This window comes from Pseudophryne corroboree, chromosome 3 (genome assembly GCF_028390025.1).
Source record: "Pseudophryne corroboree isolate aPseCor3 chromosome 3, aPseCor3.hap2, whole genome shotgun sequence".
Classification (NCBI taxonomy): domain Eukaryota; kingdom Metazoa; phylum Chordata; class Amphibia; order Anura; family Myobatrachidae; genus Pseudophryne; species Pseudophryne corroboree.
Genome location: NC_086446.1, coordinates 610,352,356 through 610,379,885, shown reverse-complemented (window position 1 = coordinate 610,379,885; position 27,530 = coordinate 610,352,356). Strand labels below are relative to the sequence as shown.

Sequence of the window (27,530 nt, the reverse complement as noted above, 5' to 3'; positions counted from 1 at the left end):
GGTAGCTACAGCCGTGAACTACCGTACTGTGTCTGCTGCGACTGGATGATAAATAATGATATAAAAAATATATATATATCACTACTGCAGCTGGACAGGTATATATTATATAATGACGGACCTGCTGGACACTGTCTGTCAGCAGAATGAGTTTTTTATTTTATAGAATAAAAAAACACCACACAAGTCACACGACGTGTGTTTAACTTTTACAGGCAGACATTCACAATACAATATAGTATACTATATACTGGTGGTCAGGTCACTGGTCAGTCACACTGGCAGTGGCACTCCTGCAGAAAAAAAGTGTGCACTGTTTAATTTTAATATGTACTCCTGGCTCCTGCTATAACCTAACTGCTCCCCAGTCTCCCCCACAATTAAGCTGTGTGAGCACAGTCAGATATTATACATAGATGATGCAGCAGCACACTGGGCTGAGCACAGATATGGTATGTGACTGAGTCACTGTGTATCGTTTTTTCAGGCAGAGAACGGATTATATTAAATAATATAAAACTGCACTGGTGGTCACTGGTCAGTCACTAGTATAACTAACTAATACTATCAGCAAAATTCTGCACTCTCTGTCTGAGTACTCCTCCTAAGCTCCAGTAAATGAAGTGTCACTGTCTCACTCTGTCACTAGTATAACTAACTAATACTATCAGCAAAATTCTGCACTCTCTGTCTGAGTACTCCTCCTAAGCCTTAGTAAATGAAGTGTCACTGTCTCACTCTCACATCTATTTCTTCTCTAAACGGAGAGGACGCCAGCCACGTCCTCTCACTATCAATCTCAATGCACGTGTAAAATGGCGGCGACGCGCGGCTCCTTATATAGAATCCGAGTCTCGCGATAGAATCCGAGCCTCGCGAGAATCCGACAGCGTCATGATGACGTTCGGGCGCGCTTGGGTTAACCGAGCAAGGCGGGAAGATCCGAGTCGCTCGGATCCGTGTAAAAAAAGCTGAAGTTCGGGCGGGTTCGGATTCCGAGGAACCGAACCCGCTCATCACTAGTGTAAAACCCTTGTCCTCTCTGGTCCCGTGGCACCAGAACAATGACGTTGGAGGCGAGAAGAGAGCCGACTGATTTGTGTAGAGCCTCTGTCTCTCCGAGATCCCTGAGAATCCCCATGGTGAAGAACCTCTTTGAGGGATGGCACCAAAATGTCAAGGCGTATCCTTTTGTCACGACTTCCCTGACCCGTCCGTCGTGATGTCCCACCACTTTGAAGCAAAAGACAGAAGTCGGCCCCACACTCTGGGATCCCCCAGAGGAGGGCCCTCCCCGTCACGCTGCAGGTTTGTCTGCCTGTTTGGCAGCTGGGCGTCTTGTAGCCCAAGGTTGTTTTGTGCGATGCTTGGTGGTCTTTGCTTGGGCCTGGTAACGGGAGGAGGCCTGGCCCTTAGCTCGTTCCTGGACACCAAAGGGATGAAAGGTAGTTTTATGCTTGGGGGCTGCTGCAGATGTGAGAAAAGCCTTCTTAGCAGAAAGCCAGTTGAAGGACAATATCGTTCAGTTCTTTCCCAAATAGGGTATCTGCTGCATATGGAAGAGCCTCCAAAGCTTTTTTGGAGGAAGCGTCTGCTCTCCAAGAACGCAACCATAAGGATCGTCTTACTGCCACTGTAGAAGCAGAGACTTTAGATGTAAGTATGGCTGTGTCTAGGGCTGCTTCCGACAGATAGGCGTTTGCTTTTTGAATATGTGCTACCAGTGTCAGTAGTTGTTTCCTACTAACTGAGGATAGGCCCTGTTGAAGCTGGTCAGCCCAACAGAAAACTGCTTTGGTCACCCATGCCAAAGCTAATTGCGGTCTGGCAATAGCTCCCGCATGAGAATATGCTATCTTAAGAAAGGCATCTAATTTGGGATCCGTTGCATCTTTAAGAAATGAAGTATCTGGGATTGGGAAAACCGAGGAACGCTCGTCCACTGGTGGGGGAGTTTTCCACTCTGACCTCTCCTTAGCAGGAAACGGATAGAATAATTGATACCTTTTAGAGAGCTGAAACAGTTTATCCGGTTTAGCCCATGCTGCCTCCAGTAAATCGTCCAACTGCGCAGAGGAGGGAAACTTTGTTGAATCCTTTTTAGGTTTCTTAAAAAAGTCTTAGAGGTTGGAGCAGGATCTACTTGCTCAATATCTAGTACCAACCTCACTTGTTTGATTAGGGCCTCTACGTCAGCCATAGAAAGAATCCTCTTGACCTGAAGCTGCATCCAAATCAGATTCCCCTGACCTACTTTCTTGGTCAGAATTTGGGGTGTCTGAATCCGAAACACCGTCTGAACCTGGGGCAGCAGTTCCGCAAGAAGTGTTAGTCAGCCTGGGAAGCTTACCTCTATCTAAAAGTTGTTGCATGGAAGCAGAGACCTGAGATAATCCCTGGACTGATTGCGCTAATGTTTTAACCCATGAGGGATCAACCTGTGGGGGCGGACATATATATGTCTGACCTTGTGCCGAAGTTGACGGCTGTGCCATTTGCAGAGCCACCTGCTGCGTATTCAAACGGTCCACTAGTTTCGTCATAAACTGCGTCAGTGTGGTTGCCCACGCTGGATCCTGAGGAACCGGGGGAGGTGGGGGATCCTGTTGCGGTGGTACGACCACACAGGCTCTGCATCTGCCAGTGTCCTGTGGATCCTGAGGAGACAGAATAGCATAACATGCAGCACGAGTGGGAGGCTCGGGTGTGACCATCTTTTTGCTCCTGGATGACATTGTACAATATACTGTAAAACAGCACTGTATGTCCCAAAAGTTCCACTTAATTTAGCAGCGGACTGTCCCTGAGGAACCTATGCCGAACTAAGGGGGTTATTCAGAGTTGATCGCAGCAGCAAATTTGTTAGCAGTTGGGCAAAACCATGGCCCTCATTCCGAGTTGATCACTCGCTAGCTGCTTTTAGCAGCAGTGCAAACGCTAGGCCGCCACCCTCTGGGAGTGTATCTTAGCTTAGCAGAAGTGCGAACGAAAGGATGGCAGCGCTGCTGCAAAAAAAGACTGTGCAGTTTCTGAGTAGCTCGAGACCTACTCCTAGCTAACGATCACTTCAGTCTGTGTAGTTCCTGTTTTGACGTCACAAACATGCCCTGCGTTCACCCAGCCACGCCTACGTTTCCCCAGCCACTCCTGCGTTTTTATCTGGCACGCCTGCGTTTTTACACACACTCCCCGAAAAGTCAGTTACCTCCCAGAAACACCCTCTTCCTGTCAATCACTCTGCGGCCAGCAGTGCGACTGAAAAGCGTCGCTAGACCTTGTGTGAGACTGCATCGGCTTTTGTGAAAGTACGTCGCGCGTGCGCAGTGCGCACCATACGCATGCGCAGAAGTGACGATTTTTTAGCCTGATCGCTGCGCTGCGAACAACAGCAGCTATCGATCAACTCGGAATGAGGGCCCACGTGCACTGCAGGGGGAGCAGATACAACATGTGTAGAGAGGGTTAGATTTGCGCTGTGTGTTCAAACTGAAATCTAAATTGCAGTGTAAAAATAAAGCAGTATTTATCCTGCACAGAAACAAAATAACCCACCCAAATCTAACTCTCTCTGCACATGTTATAGCTGCCACACCTGCAGTGCAACATGGTTTTGCCCAACTGCTAACAAATTTGCTGCTGCGATCAACTCTGAATTACCCCCTAGGTCCTTGTACAAGAACCGTGCTATCAAGCTCCACACAGTGTTAAAACACTCACACACACATTTACTCAGCCACTTATATGCAATAGAACAAGAGGGGCCAAGCTACTCAACTGTCCTGTGCTATCAGCAGGCAGGAGAAAATGACTGAACCCGGCTGCAGAAGCGGGGTACAGGGGAGACAGTGGCCAGACCCTCCTCTCTCATCAACTCCCAGCCAGCATGTGCTCTAAAATGGCTGCCAAGCATTAAAGGGGATGGATTGGGAGAGGAGGGAGGAGATATACCCCAGAGGCAAACCTTGAGCAAGAACGTCAGGTGGAACGCACCGGAAGCCGGAAGCTCCGAAAAATCCGGAAGTCGCGGTCCACAACCAAGCGCTCCCTGCCAAACCACACGCTTCAGCGTCTAATGCTCAGCCGGAGATAGTTGCACGCCGCCAGTACTACCCAGCCAGGCAGACGACACCAGAACCGCCGCAGTGTGGAGGGGTAAGCATTTGCCCACAGGAGTGTCATGCTGGGGAACAAATAAATACCTGCACCATTTCATGAAATCATTTAATTGCTGCTAAACATCATTGCTTGAACAAAGTTGCAAAAGCAAACAGCTACTTCAGCAGCAAATAGTATGGGACTATGACTCTCTTATCATACATACTACATATGCTTATCTAACAGCTTTTTAACGTCGTAGATACTACTAAGTCCCCTGGAGGGAGATAACAGCTTTATTAACCAGCAGGACTGTATGAAGAGATTGTGCTGTGCTTGACTTAACAAATTAACATACCGGTATGCATGCCATTTATTGACACAAAAGTCCAATTGGCTAGAGCTTATATATGTTATATTGCATCCATTTCTCTTTTCATGTTATTTTTATTGAGATGTTTTGATAAATGTTTTATGTAATTCATTGTTTTTAGGAGATGAATAAAGGTATTTTTATTAAACCAGCAGCCTCTGATTAAATTAGAAATTTCTATTTAATTTATTTGTGCGCTCACATTTGATATATCAACTCTTTGGACCTTGTGTCCTTTAATTTGAGGATACCCAGATCCTCATTGTGTGAGCTGCCGTCTATTAAAATATTTTTCATTTATCTTTATTTAATCTTTAGCGCCCACTTTTCAATTGTGGCAGGAGAAAATGACTGAACCCGGCTGCAGAAGCGGGGTACAGGGGAGACAGTGGCCAGACCCTCCTCTCTCATCAACTCCCAGCCAGCATGTGCTCTAAAATGGCTGCCAAGCATTAAAGGGGATGGATTGGGAGAGGAGGGAGGAGATATACCCCAGAGGCAAACCTTGAGCAAGCTACTGGTCTGTCCTGGGTCTGGGGAGGGGCTGCAGACTGGCACCCTACCCCCTCAGATGTTATACCCTAGGGACTATGCCAACCTACCCTGCTGGGAGCCAGTCAACTCACCCTCCGGAACCCATTGCGGCTGTGGGGGAGGCTAATGAGGTAGCCTCCCCCAGTGAAAGACCCCGGCCCTATTACCGACGTTGCCACCACAGAGTCCGGGTGCTGGAGCGGGCATGCTGGGCTCTAAGTGCGCCAGCATGCCGCTCTGGTTCACTGCGCTGCAACGCTGAAGAAAAATATATGTAAAGAAAAAGTAACCAGCCATCTCTAAGAACTGTGCTGCTCCTGCGGCACCAAAAGAAAAAACTGTCGGGCCTATCTGCAGGGGTGGAGTATAGGGAGGCAAGACCTGCTGGGAACTTAAAAGTAACCCTTTTGGTGCCTGTCTGCTCCCACCCAGCATTAAGCCTTTGGTCCGGGGCTCCCTAGTGGACAAAAAAGAAAAATATTTAATAAATTAAGACAGCCTCTTCGTTTTCTTGGCATTGTAATACAAAATCGATAGACACACAACCTATATACCATATACAGCCTGTAGCGGTATGAACTATGAATATTTACATTCGCTATATACGTTTAGCCAGTCACTTACTTCTCTATGGCAGAGACGTGTTTAGTTTCAAATTTCCCTCTAGTCAGGAGTTCTGGTGTAATTCTCCCCTCAAACAGAAGTCCCTCTTTAGCCATCTTTACCAGGATAAGTCTGACAAGTTCTCCCATGTACATGCCACAGACCATCTTTTCAAACCTGTGGAGAAAACAAATAGTAGCCAATAGCCTATTATAGAGAGTACAGGGGTTAATACTGAAGTCTTTCACTGACCTGGGTAGGGCTTTTGGGGGTAATTCTGAGTTGATCGCAGCAGCAAGTTTGTTGGCAATTGGGCAAAACCATGTGCACTGCAGGGGGGGGCAGATATAACATTTGCAGAGAGAGTTAGATTTGGGTGGGTTATTTTGTTTCTGTGCAGGGTTGTACTGGCTGCTTTATTTTTACACTGCAATTTAGATTTCAGTTTGAATACACCCCACCCAAATCTAACTCTCTACACATGTTATATCTGCCCCCCCCCCACCCTGCAGTGCACATGGTTTTGCCCAACTGCCAACAAATTTGCTGCTGCGATCAACTCAGAATTAGGCCCTTAGTTCTTATCCTTTGCAACAATGCCTACAATCTGTAATATACCGAGCTTTATGGCCCTGTAACCAATGCTGAATGTGTAGCTATATCAAAGGAATGGAAGCCCTATGCATACGTCACTAGGGCCTATAGGGTTCTTGACCAGCACTCCACTTCTCACTGCATCCCCACCCCCATGCTAGCTTGTAACACTGTACACAGTGAAAGGCAATGGAAAACATACAGTACCAACAGTAAAGTAATGGTTAATAAAGACTGAGACCCAAAGTCCATCCCCTCTCATTAAATATAGTACACATCCCCTTCTATCTGTAATTAAGTTTTATATTAGTGTCTCTGTGGTTTTTACCCCACAACCTGCAATCCATTGCACACCCTCCCTAGCAGACGATTTCCCCTTCTACCTCCACCTCCTACAGTTCATTCCTCCCTCCAATCTAATTCTTCTCTCCCTCACTCCCAGTGTCCTGCAGTTCATCCACCCCATGCTGAGTGAGCTACATACTGTGTCTCAGTGATCCTGGATGAGAAAGGTATGGGATCCCCTTCAGAGTAGCGGGTTATAGGTCGCACTAAGGGTAGGTAGGTGTCTAGACCCACTAATTATCTATTGACATCACTGCAGCACTTGTTACTTTTAGACCAGGATTCATAGAATATTTGGTCACTACATAATAACAACCTATCCCTTAACCACATGGCACCTACTGTATATCTGTCTTCTTCAAGGGAAACCCAGCACCATTCTTGCTCAGGATCAATGAAACAATTTACCCTACCTTTATTCTGGTCCTGTTAGCAGGACAGCTGATAGTTTGGTCAAGCCCCAGTGGTGGTGGGGTATGACCAGGGGAGCCGTGTCTGTGTAGAAGCAGCCACAGGGGATTTGTGGTCCTGACCTCTTCAGTGAATGGTTACAACCCTTTGGCAAGCCCGGGCACCCAGTAAGGCAACCCCCTCTCTCCATGCCCCTGGCTCTACTATTTGAGCTGCAGATAGTTCCACCAACATTCCAGCACACATTAATTCCAGTATGTCATAAATGCAGTGACACCCAATGTGCCTTCGTACTTACTGTACCTTTCCTACAAAGAAGGCTATTTATTAAACTGAATACACCAGTGTGCCCTAGTAAGAGACAGGCTTGCAGACTTTCTCTGCAGAGCTGCTCTGTATGAATTGGTGGATTTATAAAGGTGGGTAGACTCAATGTCACAGCAGCTTAACTGGAATCTGAGATTGTTGACGGGTGTCATTATCACACTGTCCGTTATAGGTTTGATGACTGTAGTTGAATAGGGAGACAGCACAGATTATTTTATTTCTCTTAAAGAGCTCAGGGGAAAAATCAAGGCAGCACAGTGTATTTTACCTACATAAAAATGAAGTTAACCATTTTTGGGGCTTAGCATTGAACGGTTTTGGACCTGTGAAGATACTTACAGCTGTTTTCCTGGATTTAGGGAGCCTCTGTCAATCTCTCTATCAAATTCTGTCCTAATGTTCTCCAAGGATCCATCATCTCCAAATGCCCCCCACTCTGTATTAATGCACATCCTCCCTTCATCTCCTTCCACTAAATCAATGTGCCTCAGCTCCTCCATGTAGCACGCATTGGTTCCAGTACCTTAAAAAATACATCAGAGGAGTTAAATACCACAACATCCATGTGTAGGATCTTACACATAAATGATTTTATCACATTACCTATGATTATGCCAACTTCACACCGCTGATCATCAAACCCACAAGTCATCATAGTCCCAACTGTGTCATTCACAACGGCCATAATATCTGCATCATAGTCCTGGGGAGAGAGCCGAAGACGGGTTTGTTGGTTCTTAAAATAAACCTTAATGTTGATATTTTATTACAGGCTCTTTAAATCTTGTTATACAAGAGATGAATGAATATGCTAAATACTGTAATATAATATCTTCCCATAAATGCAGGCATGGATGTGAATGTATAGAAACGTACCTCACTTGTGGCCACATAGATTTCCAAAACCAACACCTTATGCTTGTTCTCTTATTATTATATCTTGCACTTGCTTAAATGTTTTTGATACAGAAATTAGAAAGTCTATATACTGTATTTGTTGCTTGGCCTTTTGGCTTAGATCAAGTGTTGGTTTATCTGTACTCATGGGGGTTTAGTGGTAGGCCATGGGAATGGAGGCAGTGTTACTTGGTACTCTGGCCAATAATTGAGGTGCTCGAGAACCTGAAATGCCAAGTAACCTTATTGTTGATGAGAGAGCCCCAGTCACAGAAGGTGGTGGGAAATAGATTTTAAACCTACCGGTAAATCTTTTTCTCGTAGTCCGTAGAGGATGCTGGGGACTCCGTAAGGACCATGGGGAATAGACGGGCTCCACAGGAGACATGGGCACTAAAAAGAACTTTAGGTATGGGTGTGCACTGGCTCCTCCCTCTATGCCCCTCCTCCAGACCTCAGTTAGAGAAACTGTGCCCAGAGGAGACGGACAGTACGAGGAAAGGATTTTGTAAATCCAAGGGCAAGATTCATACCAGCCACACCATTCACACCGTAAAACATGGGAGATACGAACCAGTCAACAGTATGAAACAAAACCAGTATCAGTCCAAAACTGATCCAACTGAAAAATATAACCCTTATGTAAGCAGCAACTATATACAAGTCTTGCAGGATGTTGTCCGCACTGGGACGGGCGCCCTACGGACTACGAGAAAAAGTAGGTAGGTTTAAAATCTTATTTTCTCTTACGTCCTAGAGGATGCTGGGGACTCCGTAAGGACCATGGGGATTATACCAAAGCTCCCAAATGGGCGGGAGAGTGCGGATGACTCTGCAGCACCGAATGAGCAAACATTAGGTCCTCATCAGCCAGGGTATCAAACTTGTAGAATTTTGCAAAAGTGTTTGAACCCGACCAAGTTGCTGCTCGGCAAAGTTGTAATGCCGAGACGCCCTGGGCAGACGCCCAAGAAGAGCCCACCTTCCTAGTGGAATGGGCCTTAACCGAATTCGGTAACGGCAATCCAGCCGTAGAATGAGCCTGCTGAATCGTGTTACAGATCCAGCGAGCAATAGTCTGCTTAGACGCAGGAGCGCCAACCTTGTTGGCTGCATACAGGATAAACAGAGCCTTTGTTTTCCTAACCCGAGCCATTCTGGCCCCAATGCCCTGACCACATCCAGGGACTCGGAATCCTCCACGTCCCTTGTAGCCACAGGCACCACAATAGGTTGGTTCATTTGAAAAGAAGAAACCACCTTCGGCAAAAATTGAGGACGAGTCCGCAACTCAGCTCTTTCCACATGGAAAATCAGATAAGGGCTTTTGTGAGACAAAGCCGCCAACTCCGACACTCGCCACGCCGAAGCCAAGGCCAATAACATGACCACTTTCCAAGTGAGATACTTCAACTAAACTGCTTGAAGCGGTTCAAACCAGTGAGACTTAAGAAACCGTAACACCACGTTAAGGTCCCATGGTGCCACCGGAGGCACAAAAGGAGGCTGGATATGCAGCACCCCCTTCACGAAGGACTTCCGGAAGAGAAGCCAATTCCTTTTGAAAGAAAATGGATAGGGACGAAATCTGAACCTTAATGGAGCCTAACTTTAGGCCCAAATTCACTCCAGTTTGCAGGAAGTGGAGAAAACGGTCCAGATGGAATTCTTCCGGAGGAGCAGTCTTGGCTTCACACCAAGACACATACTTCCTCCAGATACGGTGATAATGTTTCGATGTCACCTCCTTCCTAGCCTTAATCAGAGTAGGAATGACCTCCTCCGGAATGCCCTTCTCCGCTAGGATCCTGCGTTCAACCGCCATGCTGTCAAACGCAGTCGCGGTAAGTCCTGGAACAAACAGGGCCCTTGTTGTAACAGGTCTTCCCTGAGAGGAAGAGGCCACGGATCTTCTGTGAGCATTTCCTGCAGATCCGGATACCAGGCCCTTCGTGGCGAATCTGGAACAATGAGAATTGCCTGAACCCCTCTTCGTCTAATGATTCTCAGTATTTTTGAGATGAGAGGAAGAGGAGGGAACACATAGACCGACTGAAACACCCACGGTGTCACCAGCGCGTCCACTGCAACCGCCTGAGGGTCCCTTCACCTGGCACAATATCTCGGAAGTTTCTTGTTGAGACGTGAAGCCATCATGTCTATTTGAGCCAGTCCCCACTGACTTGCAATCTCTGCGAAGACTTCCTGATGAAGTCCCCACTCTCCTGGATGCAGATCGTGTCTGCTGAGGAAGTCTGCTTCCCAGTTGTCCACTCCCGGAATGAAGACTGCTGTCAGAGCGCTTACAAGACTCTCCGCCCATCGAAGAATCTTTGAGGCTTCTGCCATTGCCACTCTGCTCCTTGTGCCGCCTTGGCGGTTTACATGAGCCACTGCTGTGATGTTGTCTGACTGAATCAGAACCGGTAGACCTTGAAGTAAGGTCTGCGCCTGACGAAGGCCGTTGTATATGTCCCTTAATTCCAGAATGTTGATGTGTAGACAAGCCTCCTGGCTTGACCACAGACCTTGAAAGTTTCTTCCCTGTGTGACTGCTCCCCATCCTCGGAGGCTCGCGTCCGTGGTCACCAGAACCCAGTCCTGGATGCCGAACCTGCGACCCTCTAGAAGGTGAGCACTCTGCGGCCACCACAGGAGAGACACCCTGGCCCTGGGGGACAGGCGGATCATCTGATGAATCTGTAGATGTGACCCAGACCACTTGTCCAGAAGGTCCCACTGAAAAGTCCTGGCATGGAACCTGCCGAATGGAATGGCCTCGTAAGACGCCACCATTTTTCCCAGCACGCGAGTGCAGTGATGTACCGACACCCTGTCTGGCTTCAACAGGTCCTTGACCAAGCTCTGAAGTTCCTGGGCCTTTTCTTTTGGAAGAAAAACCCTCTTTTGTTCCGTGTCCAGAATCATGCCTAAGAAAGGCAATCGGGTCGTTGGAACTAACTGTGACTTTGGTAGGTTTAGGATCCAACCGTGTTGTTGCAACACCCTCAGGGAGAGTGATACGCTGTCCATCAATCGTTCTCTCGATCTCGCTTTTATCAGGAGATCGTCCAAGTATGGGATAATTGTGACACCCTGCTTGCGCAGGAGCACCATCATCTCTGCCATTAATTTGGTAAAAATCCTCGGGGCCGTGGAAAGCCCAAATGGCAACGTCTGAAATTGGTAATGACAATCCTGCACTACAAATCTCAGGAACGCCTGATGAGGTTGATAAATGGGGACATGAAGGTATGCATCCTTTATGTCTAGGGACACCATATAATCTCCCTCTTCCCGACTTGCGATGACCCCCCTGAGCGATTCCATCTTGAACTTGAACCTCTTTAAGTACAGGTTTAAGGATTTTAAATTCAGAATTGGTCTGACCGAACCGTCCGGTTTCGGGACCACAAACAGGGTTGAGTAATAGCCCATCCCCTGCTGCTGCAGGGGAACTTTGACCACCACTTGTTGAAGGCACAACTTTTGAATTGCTGCCAAAACTACCTCCCTCTCTGGGGAAGAAGTCGGCAGTGCCGATTTGAAAAACCGGCAAGGAGGCACCTCTTCGAATTCCAGCTTGTACCCCTGGGAAACAATGTCTATTGCCCAGGGGTCCACCTGAGAATGAACCCAGACCTGGCTGAAAAGACGAAGACGTGCCCCCACCGTAGCGGACTCCACCCGCGGAGCCCCAGCGTCATGCGTGGATTTAGTAGAAGCCGGGGAGGACTTTTGTTCCTGGGAACTGGCTGTAGCTGGCAGCTTTTTCCCTTTGCCCTTACCTCTGGCAAGAAAGGAAGATCCCCGAGCTCTCTTGGATTTATGCGGCCGAAAGGACTGCATCTGATAATGTGGCGCTTTCTTAGGCTGTGAGGAAACATAAGGTAAAAAAGTTGATTTACCAGCAGTAAGCTGTGGAGACTAGGTCCGCGAGACCTTCCCCAAACAACTCCTCACCCTTGTAAGGTAAAACCTCCATATGCCATTTCGAGTCGGCATCACCCGTCCACTGTCGGGTCCACAGTGCTCGCCTGGCAGAAATCGCCATAGCGTTCGCTTGGGACCCCAGTATGCCTATATCCCTCTGAGCCTCTCTCATATAAAGGACCGCATCCTTAATATGGCCCAGGGTCAATAAAATAGTTTCCTTATCCATCTTATCCATATCAGCAGATAAGGTATCGGTCCACGCTAGTACAGCGCTACAAACCCAAGCCGCCGCTATTGCCGGTCTGAGTAATGTACCCGTATGTGTGTAAATTGACTTCAAGGTAGTTTCCTGCTTGCGGTCAGCAGGATCCCTGAGGGCAGCGGTATCCTGAGACGGCAGCGCCACCTTTTTGGAAAGGCGCGTCAACGCCTTGTCCACCCGTGGGGAGGATTCCCACCGTATCCTGTCCTTGATCGGGAAAGGATACGCCATAAGAATCCTTTTGGGAATCTGCAGTTTCTTATCTGGAGTTTCCCAAGCACTTTCAAATAACTCATTTAATTCAAAGGAAGGTGGAAAGGTAACCTCAGGCTTCTTTTCTTTAAACATGTGGATCTTAGGATTAGGCACCGCGGGGTCATCTATAATATGCAGCACATCCTTTATAGCAATAATCATATAATGAATACTCTTTGCCAACTTTGGCTGCAACCTCGCATCATCATAATCGACACTAGAATCCGAATCTGTGTCGGTATCTGTGTCAACTATCTGAGAAAGTGTGCGCTTTTGAGACCCCGAAGGCCCCTGTGACATAGGGAAAGGCAGGGTCTGACCCACCGTACCGTCCCTGGACTTTGCTTTGTCCAAATGTTTGTGCAATAAATTCACATTTGCATTTAAAATATTCCACATATCCATCCAGTCATGTGTCGGCGTTGCCGACGGCGACACCACACTCATGCGCTCCACCTCATCCCCAGGAGAGCCTTCCGCTTCAGACATGCCGACACGCACGTACTGACACACCACACACTCAGGGAAAGCGCTATCTGGAGACAGTTTCCCCACAAGGCCCTTTGGAGAGACAGAGAGAGAGTATGCAAGCACACACCCAGCGCCAATAACCCTGGAAAAACAAAAATGTACCCAGATATAGCGCTTATATATATATATATATATATATATATATATACACTGCGCCAAATTATGTCCGTCCCCCCGCCTTCTTTAAAACCCTCTGTCACCGGTGATCAGCAGGGGAAAGTCCGGGGAGCCAGCTTCTCAGCGTGTGCTGTGGAGAAAATGGCGCTGGTGAGTGCTGAGGAAGAAGCCCGCCCCCTCAGTGGCGGGCTTCGGTCCCGCTTTGTTTTTAAAACAAACTGGCGGGGATACTCTGAAATACCACTAAATAGTGTAAATCAAATCATAGCCAGCCCTAGAGGTATACACCCCACAGTGTGCGCTGTGTGTGTGTTCTGTGTGGGAGCAATGGCGCGCAGCGTTATCGCTGCGCGTTACCTCATTGAAGATCTAAAGTCTTCTTGCTCCTTTGAAGTCTTCGGGCATAACCGCTAGGGGAGACCTGCGTTCTGACTCCCTCTGGAGTTAATGGTGTCCAGTAGCCTAAGAAGCAGAGCCTAGCATTTAAGTAGGTCTGCTTCTCTCTCCTCAGTCCCACGATGCAGGGAGCCTGTTGCCAGCAGGTCTCGCTGAAAATAAAAAACCTAACAAAATACTTTCTTTCAGGAAGCTCAGGAGAGCTCCCTGTAGTGCACCCAGTCTCCTCTGGGCACAGTATTAAACTGAGGTCTGGAGGAGGGGCATAGAGGGAGGAGCCAGTGCACACCCATACCTAAAGTTCTTTTTAGTGCCCATGTCTCCTGTGGAGCCCGTCTATTCCCCATGGTCCTTACGGAGTCCCCAGCATCCTCTAGGACGTAAGAGAAATACTGTAACAAGAAGCAGCAGCAAAGATTTCAGGTACAAAACACTTTCCCTTTGCCATGGATTTGGAATAAGTGAGAATATTTTACAAAAGATGGATGCCTTTGGGCAGCTTTTTGATGTCACCCATTTACTTTAAGTGTAACTTTGCACCTTGTTAGTTTATTTTTCTCCTGGATTGCTGGAGTATAGCTATCCTCTATTAGGGAGGCATTTAATATGCCGGCTGTCGGGATCCCGGCACTCAGCATACAGACAACTATTCTCCCTCTTGGGGGGTCCACGACACCCCTAGAGAGAGAATAAATAGCGTGGTGAACGCAGCGAGCCCGCAAGGGGCTCTTATGCGTTCACCCCGCTACTGGCAAGCCTTCCAGCCTTATTCCAGACTGGAATAAATTCATTTTTTCCCTCAAAATTCTACACACAATACCCTATAATGACAACGTGAAAAAAGTTTATTTGAGATTTTTGCAAATTTATTAAAAGTAAAAAACTATGAAATCACATGTACATAAGTATTCACAGCCTTTGCTCAATACTTTGTTGATGCACCTTTGGCAGCAATTACAGCCTCAGATCTTTTTGAATATGATGCCACAAGCTTGGCATACCTATCTTTGGCCAGTTTCGCCCATTCCTCTTTGCAGCACCTCTAAAGCTCCATCAGATTGGATGGGAATTGTCGGTGCATGGCCATTTTCAGATCTCTCCAGAGATGTTTAATCAGATTCAAATCTGGGCTCTGGCTGGGCCACTCAAGGACATTCACAGAGTCGTCCTGAAGCCACTCCTTTGATATCTTGGCTGTGTGCTTAGGGTCATTGTCCTGCTGAAAGATGAACCGTCGCCCCAGTCTGAGGTCAAGAGGGCTCTGGAGCCGGTTTTCATCCAGGACGTCTCTGTACATTGCTGCCTTCATCTTTCCCTCTATCCTGACTAGTCTCCCACTTCCTGCTGCTGAAAAACATCCCCACAGCATGATGCTGCCACCACCATGCTTTATTGAAGGGATGGTATTGGCCTGGTGATGAGCAGTGCCTGGTTTCCTCCAAACATGACGCCTGGCCACTCTACCATACAAGCTTGATTGTATACAAGGTTGTCCTTCTGTAAGGTTCTCCTCTCTCCACAGAGGAATGCTGTAGCTCTGACAGAGTGACCACCAGGTTCTTGGTCATCTCCTTGACTAGGGCCCTTTTCCCCCGATCGCTCAGTTTAGATGGCCGGCCAGCTCTAGGAAGAGTCCTGGTGGTTCCAAACTTCTTCCATTTACGAATGAACAATAGGGTATAGAGAACTGCTGCGCCCTCAGCGGCTGCAGTGGAGGTACACTCTGGGTATCACTCCACACCCAAATACAAGACAAATAAAAAACAAATTGAGTGTGCCTCTACCGCGCACTGCCTGATATCTAATGGGATGGGTAAAGGAACAATGGTGGTCTAGAAAAAAGTGTCTCAACAGCATAAATATGCTCCAGATCCTTCTGAGTTCCTCACAATGATCTTCATGCTTGGTTTATGCTCAGATATGCACTGTCAAGTGTGGGACCTTAGACAGGTGTGTGCCTTTCCAAATCATGTCCAATCAACTGAATTTACCACAGGTGGACTCCAATTAAGCTGTAGGAACATCTCAAGTAAGATCAGTGGAAACAGGATGCACCTGACCTCTATTTTGAGCTTCTTGGCAAAGGCTGTGAATACTTATGTACATGTGATTGCTTAGTTTCTTATTTGTAAAAAATTAGCAAAAATCACAAAAAAATTTTTTCACGTTGTCATTATGGGGTATTGTGTGTAGAATTTTAAGGGGAAAAATGAATTTATTTCATTTTGGAATAAGGCTGTAACATAACAAAATGTGGAAAAAGTGAAGCGCTGTGAATACTTTCCTGGATGCACTGTATAAAGCAATCATAAATACCAGAACATTGACTAAAAATAAATTACTTACTCCACGTTTCTTGATTGCCCTGTTCAGTAGCTTAACCACATCCATGCCCTCCACACCGCTGGCCTTGAATCGCTTGGTCCATGTAATCAACACACCCTTTGGAAACAATAATATCAGTGATGTGTTGGTGGAATATGCTGGTAGAGAAAGCTACATAAATTAAGCACAAACTTTAATCAATCTAATACATCAGAACATCTGTCCAAAAAGCTAACATTGGTCCTGCCCAAATATTACACTGTTGTGGGATGATCTTACTAAGCTTATCAGAGACTGTGGGCCTAATTCAGACAGGATCGCTGCAGCGTTAGAACGCAGTAGGCAGGGTGCGGTCCGAACAACGCAGGCGTGTCATCAAACGCAGTTGATGCAACCCGGGACGCGGCAGGTAGCTGCCTGACAGCGCGCAGGAGCTGCGCTAGCAGGGAACTACTCAGCGGGTGCAAAAGCATCGCCGGCGTGCAGAGCTTTCGCACCCGTGGGGGGGTGTTGGGGGGGAAGCAGGGGCAGACATGCTGGGCAGACTAGCTCTGTGCTGGGCATTCCCCTGCATGTCTGAGGTACTGATGGTAGATGTGCTAAATTTAGCACATCTACGATCAGATCTGATTTACCCCCTTGGTTAGGGTGCGGATCTCCAAATACCCTTGGCCTTTTATCATTTGTTGCACTCTGGAACGGTTTAAAGAGAAAGTTGACAATCTTTCTGCACAAATCCTCAATGCAGTTCAATGATTGGTGGTCGGACCCTGGAAGCGCCTGGATCCCCCAACTGAGCAACAGCTAATCCAGATTTCGCGGGTGACAATCATGGAGAAAATGTCTGTTTATCTTCAGATCATGTTACATAAACATCCCCAGCGACCGGCATATATACAACAGATCCTCACCCAATGCATCCTCCTCACAGGGCTTTTTGTTTTCCCCCCCTTCTTTTCTCCTGCCCCCTCTCTACCCACGTTCTACTCCTAGTTAACTACAGGTTCTTCCTTGGCTATATTGCTAGTGAGCTTAGTTTATACAAATATTCTTTAATGTCTTATACATAAATTGTGCCCCCCGCTTGGTAAGCGCTACTTGTTTTGATCTCCTGTGTATTTGATTTCTAGCCGCTTCAGTGGTCTATGTAGAACGTTATATCTTTACCACGTTTCAGAAACTAAACAAACTTGATAAAAAAGGCTAACATTTTATAGAAGGGTTAGTCCATTTAAAACAGTAAAATAAATTAAAAAAACACCATAATGCTTAAAGTTATGTTCAAAGGCAAATCATTCAGACAGCTCATAAAGATAGCACACCTCTGTGTAGTCACAGAGTAATGGAAATTATCATGTAAATATGATTGCTTCATCTAGATATAAATGTGCAGTTATACTGTATTATGATGGGTACACACCTCTACAATCGTTGGACTGTTCTACCGATATCGGATGATAGGGCCAACCATTGTATAGGTGTGTATGCTGTACCATTGCAGGAGTGTTAGCTCATAAACAGCGTTTAACGCTCCTGCACTGGCCAGGATTGGGAGGTCGTATCTCATCTACAGTTTAGTATTTGTCAGGCTGACTTCCCGATCCCATAGAAGCCTGTACACACTGAGCTATTTTAGCAGTATGTACGGGGCTTGGCTGCGAAGAGGCTGACAGGAGGTCAAGCCGGGGACACACAGCTCTGATGATTGGGAGCATTCACCCGATCAGCAGGGTGATCGTAAAAAACTGTGTACCCAGCTTCAGCTGTGTACACACTTGTTCGATGCACGGCTGATCGGGTAAAACGCTGCTGATCAGCCGGGCTGCGTGTGTGTATCCAGCTGTGACCCCTGTGATCTCCTGTGAGGCGGGGGTAGCAGCTTCCTCTATGCAAGTGCAGCACATAAGATACGACCTCCCGTTCCTGACCGTTGCAGGAGCGTTATAAACAGTTTATTGGCTCACGCTCCTGCATCGGGTCTGCATACTCACCTATGCAATCAACGACCATTTACCCAATATCGGGAGAATGGGCTGACGATTGTATAGGTGTGTACCAAGCTTAAGTGAGGGTCAGTAACGTTTTAGTTCATTATCCGTTGTTGAACCAGAATGACTATTATACAGATGAGCATAAGAGATGAGGTTCAGTAATAGCAGTAGTAGTAACAATAAGCTCAGACCAGTTACACGTTGCACCCTAGTTTTACCTCATCTAATTTGGACTGCATGCACGGGAAGGAGAAGGTGAATCCCACCGGCAGCTTCTTATCCTTAATCTGCTTCTTTTCCATGAAGTCTCCGAGGCACTCAGCGACATGGTCAAACAGCTAATGAGACAAAGCACATTTATATTGTGAGATGCACGATGACAGCTGCTACATAACAGGTGATCCAGGCTGTGTTCCTTCTCAGCTACAAACCATCTACTTACAGTAATATTTCTGGGCTACTGTTATAGTGACTAGGCCTGAAAACCAACTGTACAATATCACTGACAGACCTCATGGGTCCAATTTACCAGAGCTGCTAAACGTCAGTAAATTTACTGACAATCGGTAAAGAACATTTTACGACCATATGTGAGAAAAAAATTAAAAGGCGATCAATCTGTACTTAGAATAATACACTCTGAATTATCATAGCAATGATTTAGAGATTATCGGGTATATTCAATTCCTGAATGCCCGACAAGTCGAAAAAACTGCACTTTACGCTGTTTTTAGGTGGAATTTCGATTCACCCTATTCAAAGTACGTGCTGTTTTTTTGACTTGTTGGAAATTCCGACACTGTCGAAAAACAGGCGGATCGGCGAATTCCCCATCGATCCACCTGTTTTGGCGAATATGTGGTTGTTTTCGCCCATTTTTGTCCCGTTTTCATCCATGCCAATTCGACTTTAAAAAAGTCCGATGGCATTGGCGAATACGGGACAAAAGTCGGCAAAAACGTCCACAAATTGAATAATGAGCTGAGGATCTGACAGGAATTGAATATTCCCCTATATACGATGGTAAACCACTTAGTTACAAGCCTGGACCTGTGCTTTGTAGATTCTGCTACTACTGCAAATATTTCACAAAATATAAAAATATGTGACTAAAACTCAAGGTGCATACACACGGAGCGATATAACTGAGCGATTTTGACTATATAGTCAAAATCGCTCAGAAAGTTAGTGCAGATCGCTCCGTGTGTACACAGGCAGCGATAGCGATGCGCGTCCCCGCCAGGTCGCTATCGCTGGGAAAAATAGTCAGTGCAGGCAAGTCAATTTTGGCTATGTCGCTGGGAAAGTTAGTTAAAATCGCTAGAGGCCAGCGATTTTTCCCAGCGATAGCGATGTTGCCGGCGGCGGTGGTGCGGGCGGCGGCGGGTGGTGGCGGCGGTGCGGGCGGCGGCGGGTTGCGGTGGCGGTGTGGGCGGCGGCGGGTTGTGGCGGCGGTGCGGGCGGCGGCGGGTTGAGGCGGTGGTGCGGGCGGCGGCGGTGCGGGCGGCGGAAATTTACCTTTATCTTGCAGAGTTTGGCAGCGGAGCGGTACCAGTTTCAAAAATGGCGCCTCAGCGTCATTTTTGAAATTCAAGATGGCCGCCGCGAGCCAATCACGGCTCGCAGCGTCATCGCCCCGCCCCCTCCCGCTGACTTATATAAGTCAGCGCGAGGCAGCAGCTTTCAGTCCGACGGCGGAGGAGGAGCGGAGAAGAGCTCCTGAAGACTGAAGACGCCGTGGAAGTCCTGGATGGGCGGCGGCTATGCAAAAGAGCTTAGCAGCCGCCGCCCACCAGGTGAAGACGCCGGAGCAAGACCCCAGAAGCCCTGGGGAGGTGGCGCCCCCCCAGGTGAAGACGCCGGAAGCCCTGGGAAGGCGGCGGCCATGCAAAAGAGCTTAAAGGCCGCCGCCCCCCAGGTGAAGACCCAGTTTAATAAAGGATTTTTTAAAGAATGTGTCGTGTTTTTTTTCCAATATTTTCTTTACAGGTGGACTACAGGTGCCAGCGGGCCCTTTATGTCCGGGCATGCTGGCACTTGTGGTTCTCCAAGTGCCAGCATGCTGGGGCAGGCTTGCTGAGACCTGTAGGCCACCTGTAAAGAACAATATTACTATTGAAAGGCTATCAGCCTCCCATCCACCGCCCACGGATGGGGGGGACAGCCTCGGGCTTCACCCCTGGCCCTTGGGTGGCTGGAGGGGGGGACCCCTTGATTTAAGGGGTCCTCACTCCTCCAGTGTACCCCGGCCAGGGGTGACTAGTTGGGGGGGTAATGGCACGGCCGCAGGGACCAATATAAAAGTGTCCCCCGGCTGTGGCATTATCTCCCTGGCTAGTGGAGCCCGGTGCTGGTTTGAAAAATACGGGGGACCCCTATGTCTTTTGTCCCCCGTATTTTTTAAACCAGGACCGGACGCAGAGCCCGGTGCTGGTTGTCTAAATATAGGGGAACCCTACTAATTTTTTCCTCTGTATTTTAACAACCAGGACTGGCTCAAAGAGCCCGAGGCTGGTTTTACATAGGAGGGGGGACCCCACGCAAAATTTTTTTTTTTACTTTTAGCTATTTAAATACCAGCCACCCTGTAAAATCGTCCTATATATGACACTCATCCCCTTATTTAAATGAGATAGTCAAAATCTCCCATAGCCAAAATCTCCCATAGCCAAAATCTCTTGCATAGTTAGACAAAATCTATGGTAAAGTTAGTCAAAATCTCCTACTGCCAGTTCAAGGGAAAAGTTAGTCAAAATCTCTCATAGTCAAAATCTCTCCGTGTGTATGCACCTTCAATGTCATTAAAATGTAAAATTGTTAGTAAAAACAACATGGTGATGTAAATGTAATTTAGTATGCTTTTATGTTTCTAGGCTACAGAACTGATAATGTTAGCAAGAAATGCCGCCCAGAAATGAAAAGAGACTCACACCGGCCCCATCACAATCTCATCTGCAATTGCATACACATTCGCAGCCTATACGCAAAAACAAGGAACACAGAGGTTAAGGTTTGGCTTATGACTACGCAGACTGAACACAGCAGTAGCGACACACGTGCTATGTTTTTGCAAGTACAGTACAAGCTCGCAGTCGATGGCAGAAACATGCCCCCAAAACCACACGTTTTTTTACAATCACTCAACGTTAACACCTCCAAATGGTCACTTCCTGTCAATCACTTCTCTATGAAATTCTCATTGTGACTGATGCATGCGCAGTCTGCTGATAATTGCTCCATTATGTGAGCATTGGCCATTGCTGCACCTTGATGCATGAGCAGTCTGCTGATAATCGCTCCATTATGTGAGCATTGGCCATTGCTGCACCTTGATGCATGAGCAGTCTGCTGATAATCGCTCCATTATGTGAGCATTGGCCATTGCTGCACCTTGATGCATGTGCAGTCTGCTGATAATCGCTCCATTATGTGAGCATTGGCCATTGCTGCACCTTGATGCATGAGCAGTCTGCTGATAATTGCTCCATTATGTGAGCATTGGCCATTGCTGCACCTTGATGCATGTGCAGTCTGCTGATAATTGCTCCATTATGTGAGCATTGGCCATTGCTGCACCTTGATGCATGAGTAGTCTGCTGATAATTGCTCCATTATGTGAGCATTGGCCATTGCTGCACCTTGATGCATGAGCAGTCTGCTGATAATCGCTCCATTATGTGAGCATTGGCCATTGCTGCACCTTGATGCATGTGCAGTCTGCTGATAATCGCTCCATTATGTGAGCATTGGCCATTGCTGCACCTTGATGCATGTGCAGTCTGCTGATAATCGCTCCATTATGTGAGCATTGGCCATTGCTGCACCTTGATGCATGTGCAGTCTGCTGATAATCGCTCCATTATGTGAGCATTGGTTATTGCTGCACCTTGATGCATGTGCAGTCTGCTGATAATCGCTCCATTATGTGAGCATTGGTTATTGCTGCACCTTGATGCATGTGCAGTCTGCTGATAATCGCTCCATTATGTGAGCATTGGCCATTGCTGCACCTTGATGCATGAGCAGTCTGCTGATAATCGCTCCATTATGTGAGCATTGGCCATTGCTGCACCTTGATGCATGAGCAGTCTGCTGATAATTGCTCCATTATGTGAGCATTGGCCATTGCTGCACCTTGATGCATGAGCAGTCTGCTGATAATCGCTCCATTATGTGAGCATTGGCCATTGCTGCACCTTGATGCATGAGCAGTCTGCTGATAATTGCTCCATTATGTGAGCATTGGCCATTGCTTACCAACATGAATTATGCCCATTGTACATTCTCTGTACCTAACTATGGAGGTCATTCTGACCCGTTCGGACGCAGCGGTTGTTCTCTGCGATGCGAACGGGTCAGAACTGCATATGCGCTGCATGCGCATTGCGCACGCGCGCCATTGCCCGGCGACAGACGTCGCCAGGCAATGGAGCGCCTAGCGTGAAGAAAAGACACAGCGCTGGATGGAGAGAAGATTGACTGCGGAGAGGCGGTCCGGGGCGGATACTGACCGTTGGAGGCCGTTTTCGGGGAGTGGTAAGAAGAATGCAGGCGTGTCCAGGCGAATGGAGGGCGGATGTCTGACGTCAGAACCGGGACCTTCATCGCTGGATCCGTCGCACTGGGTAAGTAGCTTTAGGGCTAGTCTTGTTTTGCAGGAAATTTATTAAGCATAGCAGGGCTGCACAAGTGATCGCAGCCCTGCTATGCTAAAATACACTCCCCCATAGGCGGGGATTAGTTGATCGCAGCAGCAGCAAAAAGTTTCTGGCTGCGATCAACTCGGAATGACCCCCTATGTGCAGGCTCATGAGTAAAGTTGTTGGTGCTACAGAAGCATTAGAATAAAAGACTCTACATTCTTTATAAAGCCAGAGCCAATATTAGAGGTAAAACACAATTAGTGAACACAATGGATGGCAGCACAATTCTGTATCTTGCATAACCTTTCTGCTGTATGAACAATAAACGCATGGTGCACTTTCATCCTATGCATTTGTATGTTACGTTTATACGTAGTTCCTTGGCCAGGGCTCTGCAACTGCCGGCCCACGGGTCACATGCGCCCACCTAAAGCTTTCTTTTTCTTTTTTTTTTTATTCTTTATTTTTACGTGGTTAAACAGAATAGACAAACATTACATGGACATATGGGACAGGTGGTCATAAGACCCAAGGTCCAACAGAAACCACAATTTTAAAATAAACAGCGAGAATAATCAAAAAATGAACAATAGTAATCAAGTATGAAATTCGGGGAGGGAGGGAAAGGAGGGAGAGGGGGACAGGGGGGGGGGGGGGGGGGAAACCACGGCATAATCCAATCACAGTACATATCCTGGAAATAGTGAGATCAGGAGAAAGAGGGAGAGGGAGGTCAAGGGAGAGCCCACCTAAAGCTTTCTGTGTCCTCTGGCTTCCCTGAGAGCCACGCAGATTGATGGATGACATATTTTCAATACAACTTGGCCTGCACACAGCTATAGAGAAAAACTGACATCTTCATGGAATACATAGATAGCACTGGAAACTATCCTCTTTTGTCACTATATAAAATAATAACTTTGTAGTTAAATGGAAAAAAAATAAGGTTTTACTTACCGGTAAATCTATTTCTCGTAGTCCGTAGTGGATGCTGGGGACTCCGTAAGGACCATGGGGAATAGACGGGCTCCGCAGGAGACAGGGCACTTTAAGAAAGAATTAGGAATACTGGTGTGCACTGGCTCCTCCCTCTATGTCCCTCCTCCAGACCTCAGTTAAGGAAACTGTGCCCGGAAGAGCTGACAGTACAAGGAAAGGATTTTGGAATCCAGGGTAAGACTCATACCAGTCACACCAATCACACCGTATCACTCGTGATAAATTTACCCAGTTAACAGTATGAACAACAACGGAGCATCAGATCAACCCTGATGCAACTATAACATAACCCTTATTTAAGCAAAAACTATATACAAGCATTGCAGAAGAAGTCCGCACTTGGGATGGGCGCCCAGCATCCACTACGGACTACGAGAAATAGATTTACCGGTAAGTAAAATCTTATTTTCTCTGACGTCCTAGTGGATGCTGGGGACTCCGTAAGGACCATGGGGATTATACCAAAGCTCCCAAACGGGCGGGAGAGTGCGGATGACTCTGCAGCACCGAATGAGCAAACACAAGGTCCTCCTCAGCCAGGGTATCAAACTTGTAGAACTTTGCAAAAGTGTTTGAACCTGACCAAGTAGCCGCTCGGCAAAGCTGTAATGCCGAGACCCCTCGGGCAGCCGCCCAAGAAGAGCCCACCTTCCTTGTGGCGTGGGCTTTTACTGATTTTGGAAATGGCAATCCAGCCGCAGAATGAGCCTGCTGAATCGTGTTACAGATCCAGCGAGCAATAGTTTGCTTTGAAGCAGGAGCACCCAGCTTGTTGGATGCATACAGGATAAACAGCGACTCAGTTTTCCTGACTCTAGCCGTTCTGGCTACATAAACCTTCAAAGCCCTGACTACATCTAGTAATTCGGAATCCTCCAAGTCACGAGTAGCCACAGGCACCACAATAGGTTGGTTCATATGAAAAGATGACACCACTTTTGGCAGAAATTGTGGACGAGTCCATATGGAAAACCAGATAGGGGCTTTTATGTGACAAAGCCGCTAATTCTGACACACGCCTAGCCGAAGCCAAGGCTAATAGCATGACCACCTTCCACGTGAGATATTTTAACTCCACCGTTTTGAGTGGCTCAAACCAGTGTGACTTCAGGAAACTCAACACCACGTTAAAATCCCAAGGTGCCACTGGAGGCACAAAAGGGGGCTGAATATGCAGCACTCCCTTTACAAACGTCTGAACTTCAGGAAGAGAAGCCAGTTCTTTTTGAAAGAAAATGGATAAGGCTGAAATCTGGACCTTAATGGAACCCAATTTCAGGCCCATAGTCACTCCCGACTGTAGGAAGTGAAGGAAACGGCCCAGCTGGAATTCCTCCGTAAGGGCATTCCTGGCCTCACACCAAGCAACATATTTTCGTCATATACGGTGATAATGTTTTTTCCGTCACGTCCTTCCTAGCCTTTATCAGCGTAGGAATAACCTCATCCGGAATGCCTTTTTCTGCTAGGATCCGGCGTTCAACTGCCATGCCGTCAAACGCAGCCGCGGTAAGTCTTGGAATAGACAGGGCCCCTGTTGCAACAAGTCCTGTCTTAGAGGCAGAGGCCACGGGTCCTCTGTGAGCATTTCTTTCAGATCTGGATACCAAGTCCTTCTTGGCCAATCCGGAACAATGAGTATTGTTCTCACTCTTTTTCTTATGATTCTCAGCACCCTGGGTATGAGAGGAAGAGGAGGAAATACATAAACCGACTGGAACACCCACGGTGTCACTAGTGCGTCTACAGCTATCGCCGGAGGGTCTCTTGACCTGGCTTTTTGTTGAGGCGGGATGCCATCATGTCCACCTGTGGCAATTCCCACCGACTTGCAATCTGCGTGAAGACGTCTTGATGAAGTCCCCACTCTCCCGGGTGGAGGTCGTGCCTGCTGAGGAAGTCTGCTTCCCAGTTGTCCACTCCCGGAATGAACACTGCTGACAGTGCTCTTACGTGATTTTCCGCCCAGCGAAGAAATTCTGGTGGCTTCCGCCATCGCCACCCTGCTCCTTGTGCCGCCTTGGCGGTTTACATGAGCCACTGCGGTGATGTTGTCTGACTGAATCAGAACCGGTTGGTCGCGAAGCAGGGTCTCCGCTTGACGCAGGGCGTTGTATATGGCCCTTAGTTCCAGGATATTGATGTGAAGGCAAGTCTTCTGACTTGACCACAGACCTTGGAAGTTTTTTCCCTGTGTGACGGCCCCCCACCCTCGGAGGCTTGCATCCGTGGCCACCAGGACCCAGTCCTGAATGCCGAATCTGCGGCCCTCGAGAAGGTGAGCACTCTGCAGCCACCACAGAAGAGACACCCTGGCCCTGGGGGATAGGGTGATCAGCCAATGCATCTGTAGATGTGATCCAGACCACTTGTCCAACAGATCCCACTGAAAGGTCCTCGCATGGAACCTGCCGAATGGAATGGCCTCGTATGATGTCACCATCTTTCCCAGGACTCGCGTGCAGTGATGCACCGACACCTGTTTTGGTTTTAATAGGTCTCTGACCAGTGTCATGAGCTCCTGAGCCTTCTCCATCGGGAGATAAACCCTCTTCTGGTCTGTGTCCAGAATCATGCCCAGGAAGGGCAGACGAGTCGTAGGAATCAGCTGCGACTTTGGAATATTTAGAATCCAGCCGTGCTGTTGTAACACCTCCCGAGAGCGTGCTATGCTGATCAGCAACTGCTCTCTGGACCTCGCCTTTATGAGGAGATCGTCCAAGTATGGGACAATTGTGACCCCTTGCTTCCGCAGGAGCACCATCATCTCCGCCATTACCTTGGTAAATATTCTCGGTGCCGTGGAGAGACCAAACGGCAACGTCTGGAATTGGTAATGACAATCCTGTACCACAAATCTGAGGTACGCCTGATGAGGTGGATAAATGGGGACATGAAGGTAAGCATCCTTTATGTCCAGAGACACCATAAAATCCCCCCCTTCCAGGCTTGCGATGACCGCTCTGAGCGATTCCATCTTGAACTTGAACCTTTTCAGGTATATGTTCAGGGATTTTAAATTCAATATGGGTCTGACCGAACCGTCCGGTTTCGGTACCACAAACATGGTCGAATAGTAACCCCATCCCTATTGAATGAGGGGAACCTTTACCACCACCTGCTGAAGATACAATTTGTGAATTGCAGCTAACACTATTTCCCTCTCTAAGGGGGAAACTGGCAGGGCCGATTTGAGGTAACGGTGAGGGGGCATCTCTTCGAATTCCAGCTTTTATCCCTGAGACACAATCTCTATAGCCCAGGGATCCACCTGGGAGTGAACTTACTTGTGGCTGAAATTTCGGAGACGCGCCCCCACCGGGCCTAGCTCCGCCTGTGGAGCCCCAGCGTCATGCGGTGGATTTAGTGGAAGCCGGGGAGGACTTCTGTTCCTGGGAACTAGCTGTATTGTGCAGCTTCTTTCCTCTACCCCTGCCTCTGGCAAGAAAGGACGCACCTCGTACTTTCTTGCCTTTTTGTGATCGAAAGGACTGCATTTGATAATACGGTGCTTTCTTAGGTTGTGAGGGAATATATGGCAAAAAAATTTGACTTTCCAGCTGTAGCTGTGGAGACCAAGTCAGAGAGACCGTCCCCAAACAATTCCTCACCCTTGTAAGGTAAAACCTCCATGTGCCTTTTTGAGTCGGCATCGCCTGTCCATTGCCGAGTCCACAGGACCCTTCTGGCCGAAATCAACATTGCATTTATTCTAGAGCCCAGTAGGCTAATGTCTCTTTGAGCATCTCTCATATATAGGACAGCGTCTTTTATATGCCCCAGGGTCAGCACTATAGTATCCTTGTCCAAGGTATTAAGTTCCTCAGATAAGGTATCTGTCCATGCTGCTATAGCACTACACATCCAGGCCGACGCAATCGCCGGCCTTAGTAGGG

General features: G+C 47.7%; 1 protein-coding gene across 1 annotated transcript in view; it reads right to left on the bottom strand.

Moving 5' to 3' along the window:
* LOC135056431 (hexokinase-1) overlaps window positions 1–27,530 on the bottom strand; it is a 139,181-nt gene that overhangs the window by 45,410 nt on the left and 66,241 nt on the right. Inside the window, exons 4-8 of the mRNA XM_063961577.1 lie at window positions 18,211–18,330; window positions 16,023–16,118; window positions 7,886–7,985; window positions 7,622–7,805; window positions 5,627–5,782 (exon numbers count right to left, since the gene is read on the bottom strand). Of these exons, the coding sequence (XP_063817647.1) occupies window positions 5,627–5,782; window positions 7,622–7,805; window positions 7,886–7,985; window positions 16,023–16,118; window positions 18,211–18,330 (656 nt within the window). The remainder of the gene's footprint in view (window positions 1–5,626; window positions 5,783–7,621; window positions 7,806–7,885; window positions 7,986–16,022; window positions 16,119–18,210; window positions 18,331–27,530) is intronic.